Source organism: Mus caroli, chromosome 9, assembly GCF_900094665.2.
Source record: "Mus caroli chromosome 9, CAROLI_EIJ_v1.1, whole genome shotgun sequence".
Lineage (NCBI taxonomy): Eukaryota > Metazoa > Chordata > Mammalia > Rodentia > Muridae > Mus > Mus caroli.
In genome coordinates, this window is record NC_034578.1 from 42748969 (window position 1) to 42763706 (window position 14738).

General features: G+C 43.0%; 1 protein-coding gene across 9 annotated transcripts in view; it reads right to left on the reverse strand.

The window, feature by feature from the left end:
• Nucleotides 1–143: 143 nt before the first annotated feature.
• Rnf214 (ring finger protein 214) overlaps nt 144–14738 on the reverse strand; it is a 41094-nt gene continuing 26499 nt past the window's right edge. For 4 of the 9 annotated variants that reach the window (XM_029481067.1, XM_021171838.2, XM_021171834.2 and 1 more), the window contains 9 exons: nt 8471–8567; nt 8163–8251; nt 6139–6229; nt 5864–5962; nt 4410–4786; nt 4171–4303; nt 3628–3732; nt 3271–3366; nt 564–1868 (listed from right to left, as the gene is read on the reverse strand). In XM_029481067.1, coding sequence (XP_029336927.1) covers nt 1803–1868; nt 3271–3366; nt 3628–3732; nt 4171–4303; nt 4410–4786; nt 5864–5962; nt 6139–6229; nt 8163–8251; nt 8471–8567 — 1153 coding nt within the window. In that variant the 3' untranslated portion in view covers nt 564–1802. Of the gene's footprint in view, nt 1869–3270; nt 3367–3627; nt 3733–4170; nt 4304–4409; nt 4787–5863; nt 5963–6138; nt 6230–8162; nt 8252–8470; nt 8568–14738 lie in introns of all 9 variants that reach the window. The other 5 variants (XM_021171837.2, XM_029481066.1, XM_029481068.1 and 2 more) reach the window with 2 other exon arrangements.

A 14738-nucleotide genomic window follows, 5' to 3' on the forward strand; every position in this document is an offset into this window, starting at 1 on the left:
CTTTATGCTCACTTTCAATGTACAGTTTTCAGGTGACAATGAGGTACTACATAGCTAGTGCTGGATGCTGCACAGTTGAAGGGAGAGAGCAATCTTAAGACAGAAAATGAATCCGCCACATGAAATAAACAAAGGAAGCAGACTTCCATTTTGCCACTTTTTTCTGTTCAAGTACTACCAAACTGGAGACAAGAAGACAGAAGTACTTCATTAACCAAAGAAAGGAGGTCACCTGACCTCTAAAAAGTTGAAGACTCAGGCCATTCCCCCTTAAAGATGCTAAGGTAACCCTGGGAAGTTCACCCCTAAACATGCTTATCAATCAACCTGGACAATAAGGCAAGAGAAAAGAATTCATCCATGAGCTCATAGGCAAGGCAGAGAAAAACAAAAGAGAATTTAGTTAGCTCAGAAAGGACAAAGTCTTTGCTATCCTAATAGAAACTGCTAGACTCAATAAGCATCCCCGGTCCCAGAATGGGAAAGCATCAATTGTCAGTAGCATAATGTTACCCTTCCCCCTGATGCATTTTTTTTTCTCAATTAACACTTGTTTAATTCTGAAAAAAAAAAAAAAAAAAAAAAAGAAGGTAATTAAAGCCATTTCCTGTAGGAGTAAAGATAAAGATTGGAAAAGACTCAAGGTTCTCAGAGCCACAGCTGTCTCAGACATGAAAACCAGAAGAACTCAGTAAGTGGAGGTGGCAAACCTATCTTCCTCCAGATGGGAATCCACAAAGCATAGCTTACAACTGTACCACCTTCCTTCATCTCATTGTCTCCACTGTATTCTAGACAGGGAATGTATCCTTCATAGCATTTTTGATTGATAAATGAAGTCCAACATCCCATGATTATTCTGCAAGTAATTTTGCACAGACATCTCACCCCAGTGCCTGTCTGGAGCTCACCTAAGGTCACCAAATCACTTGGTGGTGAACCAACTGCCTTAACCTTTGGGGGGAGGGGATAGCTAGATTAGGAAACCAGAGGAATGGAAGGGTGAGCACTTTGCAAGCCTGGCCGGTCAGTGCTTAGTGGAGGCTAAACCAGTAGCAACAAGGGGTGGTGGCTTGGCCCAGGGGAAAAATCTGTGAATTGTGCTTTTCTATCTAGAAAGCAGAGTAGACAGAAGATGGTGGGAGAAATGGAACCTGATTTTGTTGTTCTTGGATTGTGGATTTTACTGACATAAAACAGAATATCCTGTATACCTGATATCAATGTATAAATAATGAGCATTAACATAGTAAAATGTTCAATGAAGAATCAAACTATCAGAGTTACATTTGTTCCCCTCAGTCAGTATCATTTTGTCTATTGGAGTAGAGTGGCTAAATTAACGCCAAGGCTTGAAGGCCCCTGCAAGGCCAGCATCTGGATGCACAGCAGGTGAGCACCAGACTTCACATCTGCATACACGAGCCTTATAAAAATGGACTAGAGGCTGGGACAAACCAAAGCAGGATGGCCTTACAGCAACAGCAGCTTCCTAGATGGGTTAGACAACAGCCCTATGCAGGGATCATGATTTCAAGGCCAAATTAAACATCATATATCCCTACAGTCTGCATCCCCCAAAAAACTGCAAGATGAGGGGGAAAGGGGTGTTTCTGCATTATATACATACTTTCATTACGAACATTTGAATACAGACTTTCTATACACACATTACCTATATAATAAAAATGTACACGGCATGAGTATATGTCACTGTATAAATATATAGAGTTTTAGAAATCTTGAACCCGCGCTTCCTGTTCGCATCCGTTTCTCCTCTTCTTCCTCCCCAGTCGGGTCCATCATTTAAGAGTTGGGCAAAAGGGACAAGTGTCATTTGTGTTGGTCTGGGCCCAGAATTTGATACACTGGAAAGAAAGAGACACACATATACCTCAGACTTAGCTGGGAAACAAAGTAGGTCAGCAGAGAGTGCCATTAAAGATCACAAGATCTAGCCGGGCGTGGTGGCACACGCCTTTAATCCCAGCACTGGGAGGCAGAGGCAGGCAGATTTCTGAGTTCGAGCCAGTCTGGTCTACAGAGTGAGTTCCAGGACAGCCAGGGCTACACAGAGAAACCCTGTCTCGAAAAACCAAAAAAAAAAGGATCACAAGATCTAACTCTCAAAAATTCTCACAGGGATCAGATGGACTAGCAGGGCCATTTCAGTGGTCTTTCTGTGTGTTATGTGTTGTATGCACATGTTAGTATGAAAACATGCTAGTGCATGTGCATATGTGCATGGAGGACTGAGGTTAACACAGGTGTCTTTTTTCTACTGTTAAAAAAATATGTACTCAATGCATGAGTGTGTGGCCTCAGAGTTTTTTCTTATCAAGAATATAAATGCTGGGCTAAAGATGTAGTTTCCAGTCCTTGCATAGCATGCAGACAGCCATGGGTTGGATCCACAATACCACAGAAACCATGTGTGGTAACACACACCTGTAATCTTAGCACACAGGAGGTGGGGGCAAGAGGATCACAAGTTCAAGGTTAAAAAAAAAGTTCAAGGTCATTCTTACCTACATAAGGAGTTGAAAGAATTTAGATGTTAACCCAGTTTCTACTTGGAAAAACAAAATGAACGAAATAAAAAGGTTAAGGAGGAGTCACCTAGGGTTGGGCTGGGCGTGGAAGCGCACACCTTTAATCCCAGCACTTGGGAGGCAAAGGCAGGAGAATTTCTAAGTTCGAGGCCAGCCTGGTCTACAAAGTGAGTTCCAGGACAGCCAGAATTATACAGAGAAACCCTGTCTCGAAAAACCAAAAAAAAAAAGGAGTCACCCGCTGCTGCCAGGGTTACCTGTGAGTCTGTCAGTGAAGATGGCAGGACGTGAGGAGATCAGAGCAAGGAGTATCTGCTCTGCTTTTTTAATCATTAAAAGTGAATTTCTTTCTTTCTTTTTTTAAATCAAATTTACTCGTGTGTGTGTGTGTGTGTGTGTGTCTGTGTATATACTATTCTGGTACTGCAATTACTAATCCCCTATTTAGGCCCTATCACTCTTCTCAGCTCAAGCAAAGCATATCCAAGAAAATATGTGTTAATCAGTGTTTAAGGAGAAGCTGCTTATGAGTCACCTGCAGAGAATGGGGTAAAAATCTGAGCTTCTAGCTGCAGATTCTGAGCTCTACTGATGGCGAGGCCATAATGACTGAAAACTTTATGATTACATACTAATGATGAGGATCAACTTAGTAAAATAGTCAAGCAAAATTACCTCAGCTGTCAGAGTAGAAGCCATAATGACATACAATACCTACCTCCTTGTGCAACGCGTGGGTGCAGGCCATCGGGTGCAGCTCACTGGGCTGGACAAGTTTCTGACACATCAGACACAGTTTACAAGTGGGTGGAGCCTGTGGAACAAGAAGTCTGGTCACAGCCAACCTCCGAGTCACCTTGCCTGCTATGCCCATGACTCCATCCGTTTGTTCCATGGAGCAAAAACTCAAGTCCTAACCTAGATTCTGCCTAAAGTGCTTGCAGCGTGTTCCCTGTAGGGCTGCAAACAACCCTGCTGTGGAGATGATGGTTTCCTCTAGCATCCTTACCTGTAGCCCACTCCCTCCTCACCCTGTGCTTCTCCACATCCCAGTGTTAAAAGAAAAGAGTCTTACATGTGAAGACCTTCCAGGGTATGAAACTTGGGCAGAAGGCAAGAACATTGGGGGACTGATTTGGGCCAGAGGAGCAGGGTGCAAAGCCCGGATCCGACCAAGTGGCTGTGGGTAGAAATAATTTCAGAGTGAGGGAAGAGAGTCTGAGCAACAGCATGTATCAAAAAAGAAACTGGGGCCAGCAGGATGGCTCGGAGGGTAAAGGAGCTTGCCTGCACATAAGCTTGATGACCTGAATTCAATTCCTGGAACTCACATGGTAAAAGAAAATGGACTCCCACAAGTTGTCTTTCGACTTCCACACAACACACAACATACACACACACACACACGAATAAATTTGATTAAAAAAAGAAAGAAAGAAAGAAAGAAAGAAAGAAAGAAAGAAAGAAAAGAAAGAAAGAAAGAAAGAAATTCACTTTTGATGATTAAAAAAGTAGAGCAGATACTCCTTGCTCTGATCTCCTCACGTCCAGATCTTCTGGTTGGCTTCTTCCTCAACCTCTCGGCAGGCCTAAGCTCTCTCCCTGAGGCTCCTCTTACCTGAGTGCTTGACGCCACCCGTTCATGCTCGGCCAGTCGTGCGGCTACCAGTTGGATTAGTTCCTCCATGGTCAGGCCCGCCATGGTGGTACGCGCTGTCTTGATTTGCTGAAGAATGTTGGTCATCTGGGCCCTGAGAACAAACAATGTTGAGGGAAATAAAGTCAGCTTTCCTGGGAACACCCACACAGCCTCCTTGTTCTCTGACAGATCCTGAACCGGTCCTTAATGACACTTACTTATTGCACTGTGGGAACCGAGTCAGCAGCTTCTCCAGGATCTTCTCCAGTTTGTCTACTGGTTGGGGCCGGGGAGTTTCAGAAGAAGCCTTAATACCGCCCAAGCCTGGGGGAGGCGGGATGGAGGCAGCAGGAGGCATGTGTGGACCATGAGGGCTGACCAGGGAACCCAAGCCAGGGCTATTTCTCCCATGTGAGCCGGAAAGAGGTGGAGAAGGTTGGCTGGACTGGGAAAGGGCAGGGTTCAAGATCGGAAAAGACAAAGAGCGAGGATCTGCACTGGGCATAACCATAGGCATAGTGACCTGCCCGATAGAGAAGGGCATCCGAGAGGTCAGAGAGGGACTGGGCTGAAATACTTGAAGCATGAAATCTGCCTGCAAACGGGAAGAGATAGACGACAAAAGAGATGGGGAGAAAAGATTAGGAACTGGAGCAAAGGACAAGGAGATGGTTTAGTTGGTAAAGTACTTGCCTTGCAAGCATAAGGACTTGAGTTCATATCCCATCATCCACATAAAAGCCTATACTGGGGCATATATCTGTAACACTAATGCTGTAGGGGCAGAGACAAGCAGATCCCCACAGTGGCTAGCCAGTTTAGCTAATCCCCGAGTTCTAGGTTCAGCAAGAGACCCTGTCTCAAAAATAAGGTAGACAGGCTAGGTGTGGTAAATGCATATCATTAGTTCCAGCACTCAGAAAGCAGGCAGATGGATCGCTTGGTCTACATAATGAGTTACTCATACTGAGTAAGACCTTGTCTCAAACAAACAAGCAAAACAAACAAACAAACAAACCCTAAAAGGTAGAAAGCAACCCAATGGTGACTTCTGGCCAAAGTATATAGGAACACACACACACACACACATATACACATACACACCATATGTGCACATGTATACAAGCATGCATTCACACATACATTATGTAAATATAGATATATACAAAAAAAATTTTAGGAGTTGGGTGGTGGTGGTGGTGCATGCCTTTAATCCCAGCAATTCAGGGGGTAGAGGCAGGCAGATCTATGTAAGTTTGAGACCAGCCAGGTCTACACAGTTCCAGGACAGCCAAAATCAAATCAAAACAATGTTTTTTGTGTGGTTTTTTGTGGTTTTTTAAAGAGAGAGAGAAAAGTGCAGAAGTCAATGAGCAACTCTTCCACTCTGGCACTAAGAACGGCTCCAATGTCTTTGTTAAAAGAACAAGCAGACCGGGCATGGTGGCACACGCCTTTAATCCCAGCACTCGGGAGGCAGAGGCAGGCAGATTTCTCAGTTCGAGGCCAGCCTGGTCTACAAAGTGAGTTCCAGGACAGCCAGGGCTACACAGAGAAACCCTGTCTCGGGGGTGAAAAAAAAAAAAAAAAAAAAAAAAAAAAGAGCAAGCAGACAACTGTGATTCTGCTAACAACACACACAGGATGGACTCCTCGGAGCCAGCACTCTTACCTCTGAGGGTGGTGGAGGCAAAGTTGGGGTAGGGATCTGAGGAAGGCTGCTCAGCTTGGCTCCATTCCTCACTAGCTGGATATGACTATTAAACTGGTCCTGGAACAAGAGGAAGAGAAAGGATTGTCTTCCACTGCTAGGCTGAGTGGACCTTGGAACCCACAGGAGAGCGGAGCAGCTCTGTGCAGCAGTGCAAAGGCTGCCTAACAACCTACTATCAGGAGAGGTTAAGCACAAATGGGGCTGACTGAATCATCACTGCTAACTACACCTACCCGAACATTCTTTTTCATTATCCGAACTCCATTCAGTCTTGTCTCCCACTCTTGTTTGGAACGAACTGTCTCTAGGGTTGGAGGAGTTGACCTTTCAAAACACAAAGAATTCATAGACTTCATAAAACAAAACAATAACAATCAAACAATCTTTGTTTATTTGTTTGTTTTTCAAAACAGGGTCTCTCTCTGTGTAGCCTTAACTGTCCTGGAACTTGCTTTGTAAACCAGGCTACCCTTGAACTCACAGAGATATGCCTACCTCTCTGCCTCCCAAATGCTGGGATTAAAGCTGTTCACTGCCACCACCACTTGACTGACAATCAATTCTTGATTTATGGAAAATACAGGGTTAGAAACAGTTTGGGCCAAAAAGCATTGCCTCTATACTTGGTCTCTCATGATAACTAAAAGATGACAGCTGAGCACTTCGGCCTCATTTTGTGCGCTTGCCTCTGCATTAGCATGTCACTTAGCTCACCTATGTCACTTATCAGCAAGTATCTAATCTATAGTACCCTCTTCCTTTTGATGATGATGGCACAGAGACAACTGTCCTGAAGTCACAGTCACCAAAGTTCCAGGAGGAATAAAACTTCCAATATAACACTGTCCCCTCCTGGGGGAGGGTATAGGGAACTTTCAGGATAGCATTTGAAATGTAAATGAAGAAAATATCTAATAAAAAATTGAAAAAAAAAAACTGTCCCCTCCTGATGAGGGCAATTATCCACGAGGGTTAGCCTGTACCCTAGAGTAGAAGGGGTCATCTTGTAGGAACCGGACTAATCTCCACATGTGATGACAGCTATGGGACTTCTTCAGATCACCTTGCAGAACAAGTACGAGACAAATATCAATGAGAGCACATCTTGAGCCACACTGGTTAATTATTTACACCTCTTGTCCCTTGCCTCAATATCTCCTCTATTTAAACCTGAAGTTCAGTGCCATGTGGTGATGTAAACCTATACACCAAACATTCTGAAGTACAGGGAGAAGAATCATGTGTTCCAGGCCGCCTGACTATACAACATCCTATCTCAAGCAAAGCTCTAGGATTGGAGAAATGATGTTTTAGCAGTTAATAGTGCTTGCTGCTTCTGCAGAAGAATGAAGTTTGGTTCCTAGCATGCACATTGAGCACTACACAACTGCCTATAACTCCAACTGTGGGCATCTGATACCCCTGACATCTGTCTATGGGTACCTGTACACGTGCATACACTCAAGCATGCACACAGAAATAAGAATAAAAAGTCTTTATATAAACAGATGAACCTAAAGCTCATGTTGGTAATTTTGGCATTTCTGGGTCCCTTTATTATTCTTCCCAATGTAGCCACATTGATTACATCTTCTCTGCTTTTCCCCATCACTAATCTCTTTAACTGGTAGACTGAGATGAGTGACTGAGCACAGCCTGGCAAGGCTGCCAGAGCCTGGGTTTTTGCCCCGAGCTCCAGTTCTATGCTGAGACACAGTTGTTGGATAATGGTCTTTGAAAAAAGAGGTGGGAGAGAAATGCTAGAGAAACCCAAGATTCTACGTCATCTGCTTCACATAAATGGTAGTACTTTTCTGTCCGAGAGAGGGTCTCCCATGTAGATCATCTTGGCCTGAAACTTTCAATATTTCTGCCTCAGACTCCCAAGTACTGGTATTACAGGAAAGTAACACCATGCCTGGTTCATGACATCATCCCACAAAAAGGGTTCTTGCCTGCCTGAAAATGCTATAGGGATCTTCTAAATCCTGGGGCAGACAGAGGAGAAATGGCCATGGAAGAAACAGAGCTCCAAAGACCTAGATTATAGTTTTAGCAGAGAGTATTTGTTCAAACAGAAATACAGTGATAAAAAGTATAAAACTATAAGAAGAGGAAAGAGTGAGAAAGTGAAGAAAGAACATGAACGAGAAACCCTTGAGCGATTGCAGGTACACACACAGATAGGCCTTAAGAGTCTTGTGAAGATAGATGCAAGCCAGGCCTGCCAGCCTAGGCCTTAGAGGGAGACACTTACTTGAGGTAAGTCAGATGAAGTTCTGCTTCTTTTTCTGCTTCTTCCAGTTTCAACACCAGCAACTCCTTCCGGCTCTCTAGTGACAGGATCTAAGGGACACACACACACACACACACACCCCAGAGAGAGAGAGAGAGAAAGAGGGGGGAGGGGAAGGGAGAGGGAGAGAGAACTTGTTAACTTTATAATCACAAACTACTTGTAATTAGAACAAATGTTCCCAGGCTTCTAATGCTCTTGTATCAAAACTGTATAGCACTTGGGAGCACAAAACCCAGGCTCTGAGGGAAGACACTGTCTCTTCTTACCTCTGCTTTCCAGGCCCGCTCTGTCTCTTCCATAATATTCCGGCTGATTTCACCATCCTGGTTCTTGAGTCTATCCAGTTCCATTTCCCACACTTCTCTGTACAGTGAGAAGCCAAGAACAAGATTAAAGAAGGAAATGAAGTTTGCTGAGGCAAACCCTAGGCTGCGCAGAGGGGTTGTGAAACCTCACTCCCAGGCCTCACTCCAGAGAGAGACAAATGATGTATAGAATGGTCTAAATTTCAAACAGCACCAACATGGGACATGTTCACTTTTCCACTTGCTTAAAAACAGTTACCCAGTGCAGGAAAGGAATATCTCTTCAAGCCCAAACTTAGCTGGGCATAGTAGCTCATGCCTATAATCCTAGTCCTTGGAAGGCTAAGGCAGGTGGATTGCTTCGTAGACTACAACGTGAGACCCTGTTTCAAAGAAACAAAATCCCGTATGGGACACAATGTTCCATGTTTTCAGAGCAGTCAAAACTGTGGGCCTTTCAATGTGGGCTGTGAAGAACATAGGAGCAAATGCTGGGCCGGTTAATACTTACCTCTAACACACACTCAATGTAGCACTTATTATTAGCTAGCTCACCAATCTCTGCATTTCCTAAGTACAGTAAAATTCTTCAAAAGGAAGATGTGAACTGGATATGGTGGGTGGTGAAGGATTTTGGTAGTGATTCTAGTACTTGAGTACGTTAATACAAGAGGACTGCCACAATTTAAGGACAGCCTAGGTTACACAATTATGTTTTAGGCCAGCTTGGGCTACAGAGTGAGATTCTACTTCAAACAAGAAGATGTATTTCCATCATACCTAGCACTTCTCATTTTTATCCATCTCTTCCATTCTAAAATGTTTCCTACCCCAACCTACCCTAGGGTTGGTGATATTCACTTTCAGGATTAAGGTGACTGTTTTAGTTTGCCTAGCACTGAAATATCTCCTAGGAGATGGGTCTTTCTGTATTAAACTGGGACAGCTGACCCTCTTACTCAGGACTAAAGAAGCCATTGTGGAATAGACCAGGAGAATTTTCTCATATTACACTTGACTGTGAGCTAAAAGCATGGGCTACTCAGGTTCATGGAAAGAATGAAATGAACATGATTTACATTTTCTGCAATGCATTTTAAAAAGGTAAAAGAAAATAGGGAGAGTTACACACTAAGAGAAATGCTCATGATTTTCTCTATAGAGACAAGTGAGTTTATTAGTTTTGTTTTTCTGATAACCTTACATATTTAAAGTACAATTTATTCTTTCTCTTCCTTTCTTAGTTGGTTTTGTTGTTTTGTCCTTAAAGACAGGGTCTCACTATATAGCTCTAGCTGTCCTGGAACATGTTGTATAGACCAGGCTGACCAAAATGTCAAAATGTCTGATCTCTGAGTACTGGACCCAAACACCTGCATCACCACACCTTGTGTTTTTAGTTTAGTTTTGTTTTGTTTATCAGATATGGTCTCTATGTTGCCCACATTAGATTCAAATTTACAGCATTCCTCTTGTTTCTGCTTCCCCATTGCTTGGATTTAAATGAGTTACTGTGATGGATTGTCCAGGGAGTGGCAGGATTAGAAGGTGTGGCCCTGTTGGAGTAGGTGTGTCACTGTGGATGTGGGCTTTAAGACCCTCATCCTAGCTACCTGGAAGCCAGTATCTGCTAGCAGCCTTCTGATGAAGATGTAGAACTTTCAGCTCCTCCTGCACCATGCCTGCCTGCAGGCTGCCATGTTCTCACCTTGATGACAATAGACTGAACTCTGAACCTGTAAGCCAGCCCCATTTAAATGTTGTTCTTATAAGAGTTGCTTTGCAGATCCTCAAGGATTTGCCACCAAAGGAATCAGATTTTAATAAGGCTTACAAGATTTTAAGTTGCTGCACCCAGAGACTGAGTTACCATTGTTTCTAAACTAAGTTTGTGTTGTGGTCTCCTTTACATGGCAGCTTGTCTGGGTTCAAGAGAGAAAGGTAATACGTGGGTTTGCCAGATGTGTACCACAAAGGCCATGGGGGATTGGTAACAACCGGCCAGTGGGAACCTAGCAAGCTGGGTGGAGATGTTTCAAGAGCTCCAGGCCAGAGAGTCTCCATGAGATAAAACAGGTCAGCCAATGCCCACCAGTGCTTGGCCAGGCAGAGGCACAAGCGCAGGAACGTGCCTGCTAATCTATTTTAATAATTCCCACAACATAGACCCTCTCTCAAAAAGTCAAAAACAAGCAAACAAAGTTCCTGTTATATAGCCCTAGCTGGCCTGAAGATGAAGCTAGCCTGACATTTGTAATTATCCTCCTGACTTTGCCTCCTGAGTGCTGGGGCAATAGATATGTGCCACAGATGCCATTTTTTCAAGTATTTGTGTATGTGTGTATGTGTGTGGTATATATGAATGTGTATATGCAGCTGTGCGATGGTGGCGCACGCCTTTAATCCCAGCACTCGGGAGGCAGAGGCAGGTGGATTTCTGAGTTTGAGGTCAACCTGGTCTACAGAGTGAGTTCCAGGACAGCCAGGGCTACACAGAGAAACCCTGTCTCGGAAAACCAAAACAAAAAAATGAATGTGTATATATATTCAAATGTGTGTAGTGGTCTCAACTGTCTTTCTGGATAGCTAAGCTCTCTCAATTGAACTCAGAGCTCACCCATTGTTTAGTTTAGATATCCAGATTTCCCCAAGAATCCTTCTGTCCTTTTAAGTATCTCTGATTCTCAGTTGAATGAATCTGTGGATACAAAACCTGCATGTATAGAGGGACAACTGTCATATGCAGAATATGTTATATCAAATGAGAAAACTTTCCAGATAACATTTATTCTTCAATAATTTGGAGTGTTTCTTCCTTGCCTCCAAGTAAAGGAGATGCAGTGATGTTGCTATTTTAGGGCATCTCTCAGTGAGTCAAGGGTAGACCTTTGATAAAGAGTAGGTCTGTGAACAAAGTTTTGTAGCAAACCTAACTTATCCCAGAGTCCAAAATTCCAGGGACTTTATGAATTTGGAACAGTGTGTAGCTTACAGTAGTAAAAAGTAGAAAAAGCTTAAAACAGGAAAACCAAGGGAAATGTAAATTTGGAGCTTCCAGCTTGCAAAATCATCAAAGCAAAATCCTAGTTGGAATTAGCCTGGCAAGGTACTTGGCACTTACTGTTCTGGTTTGGTGTCCACATCAATATCTTATGAGAACATAAAAAGCAAACCACATCAGCTCGCTAGTCAAGAGCTGAAGACATTTGATAAAGAGAGGTGAGCCAGAGCCCAGGACCACAAGGATCAAAAGCATCGGCCAGTGAACACCACAGTGGTAGCAAGACAGACTGACACAAGGAAATCAGACACATGGAGTTCCTACTAAAACTACACAACTGTGAGAAACCCTAGGCTCAATCCTAGAACCACAGTAAGCAATAATCGTCTCCACTTGCCCACCCAAACCAATAAAACCTACAAAGTATCAAAACATTAAAGTAGAAAGAATCTGAGCAGTTGCTTTTGAGTTACTGAAGAGGGAAAGGGCACTCAAGGGAGTGTATACAAGATGTAGCTGTATAATGAGGACTCTGTTTGTGTCAGGTACTTTGCTGGACGAACCAGTGGAACACAGAGGTTGCTGTGAGGCTGTGCCTCCTAGAAATGTCATAAGCTATACCCATAAAGTCTCACCAAGATGGATGACCAAGCATGAGCTGAATGAGCACAATACAATAGACATGCTAATGTGAAAGGGACCCATGAGACCTCAACCCTAGACAAAGAACTACAGGCAAGACAGGGATGCTGAGATCTGGAGAAACAGTCTTCCACAGGGAAGAGCACACCAATTTGTCATCCAGCACCAAATGGTCAGCCTTGAAAGTATATACATACAAGTAACAGTATACAGAATCAGCAGGCTGGATTATGTTTTTAGGAATACAGACACAGACACAGACAGAAAGACAGACAGACAGACAGACAGACAGACACACACACACAAAATCACCAGCAGTCACAGCAGCAGCATTTAAAGAAAAAGGGGTCATAATAAGTTTAAAAGAAAGCAAAGGGGGTGGTATGTGGGAGAGTTTGGAGGGAGAAAAGAAGGCATGGGGGAAATGGTATAATTATAGGTAGATAGATAGACAGATAGATAGACAGACAGACAGACAGATAGATAGGTTCCCTCACTGTCATGCCCACAAGCTAGCCTTAAAGAAGATTCCTTATTAAGATCCCTTCCCAGGTGTGGAAATACTACAATCAAGGCTACCACAGTGGGTCATAGTGAAATGTATTACTTAAATGTTTGTGGCAATGCTGGTCTATACACACCTGCAGAACAGGCAATCATGCAAGAATTTCAATGTAAAGATGTGTGATCTATAATACTTATTCATGTATCTCCTTCTACAAATAAAAAGTTTATTACAAAAAACAAAAACAAAAAAAGGCCTTGCCTTGGTCATAGTGTCTTCACAGCAATAAAACCCTAACTAAGCCAGTTACCATGACCAGCAAAAGGCAGCAATTCTCCTTTTAATTTAATTTTTTTCATTTATCTTATATGTATAGGGGTTTTGTCTGAATGTATGGCTGTGCACTACATCTGTGCCGGGTACCTTTGGAGTTTCTAGGATTGATGTAACTCAACTGGCATCCTCAGTAAGATCAGCTGTGGAGTCATCTCTCCAGCCCCCAAAACATTTCTCCTAACAGAAGTGTCTAAGGCTCATTGCCTCACATCGTCTTGTTTATAACTCCACTCTCCTCCTCTATTTGAGATTCTGGGTATGTTTGCTACATACACATCATCCACTTATTGACATAAATCTGCATCTGATTTCTACTGACAAGTTCTGTTCATCTAACAGACCTGAGTAGGTGTGCCACGTGGTCTCCAAATTAACTTCTATCACACGAAGAATTCTCTAGTTGTTCTTTAAAAACTTCTAGGTAGCTATAACTTCTTGGAAAACACATAAACCTCCAAAACTGAAATCTTCTCACATAAGAATGTGTGGAACAAGGCTGGAGAGATGGCTCAGAGGTTAAGAGCACTGACTGCTCTTCCAGAGGTCCTGAGTTCAATTTCCAGCAACCACATGGTAGCTCACGACCATCTTTAATGGGATCCAATGCTCTCTTCTGGTGTGTCTGAAGACAGCTACAGTGTACTCATATTCATAAAATAAATAAATGAATCTTTAAAAAAAAGAATGTGTGGAACACTTTGTGGAGTTCTGTGACGTCCCACCTAATTTCCCATTCTTTCTTTGACAGTGGGCTAATTATAGGAGAGCGTAAGAGATAGTTGCCTTCTGTGTCTGGTGATATCCTTGAAGAATGATAGATACTCAAGGAACAAACTATCTATTACTAAATACATATGGCAGCTACATATGCATTTATATATGTACACACTTATATCAGAAAATCCTCTTATATCTATGGGAAATTCCACATATTCACAAATGAAAATTATTTCTCTTTGGGCATTTGCCTACAACAGGCATCCACATAAAAGAGAACTACTGATCAGACAACAAAAATGGGTAGGAAGAGCTGGCAAGACGCTCAGTGGGTAAAGGTGTTTGCTGCTAAGTCTGACCGGAGTTCAATCTCTAGGACCCACACAGGGGAAAGGGAAACGACTTCTGCAAGCTGACCTCTGCCGTCCGCACATGTGCTTGCACACACACACACACACACACACACACACACACACACACACACTGGCTTAGTTAGGGTTTCTATCTTCTATGACAAATCATCATGACCATAAGCAATTTAGGGAGGAAAGAGTTGATTCTGCTTATACTTCCACATCACAGTCCATCACTGACAGAAATCAGGGCAGGAACTGATACAGAGGCCATAGAAGAATTCTCTTTACGAGCTTGCTCAGCCTGCTTTCTAACAGCATCCAGGACCACCAGTCCAGGAGTGGGATAATGGGTTGAGCCCTCTTACACCACTAATTAAGAAAACGATGCCTATAGAGGCATTTTCTCAATTGAGAGTCCCCTCTTCCCAAATGACTCTAGCTTGTGTCTGACATAAAACTAGCCAGTACACACACCCAAATTAATTAATTAATTAATAAGCATAATAATGTTTTTATTAGTGAAAAAACTTGGGAGAGGCTGGAGAGATGGCTGCTCTTTCAGAAGAGCTGGGGCGTGGTTTCTAGTACTCACATATTGGCTCACAACCATCTAACTTTGACTCTAAGGAAATTGCTGCCCCCTCCTGGCTTCCCAGGTATTATATACAAGTG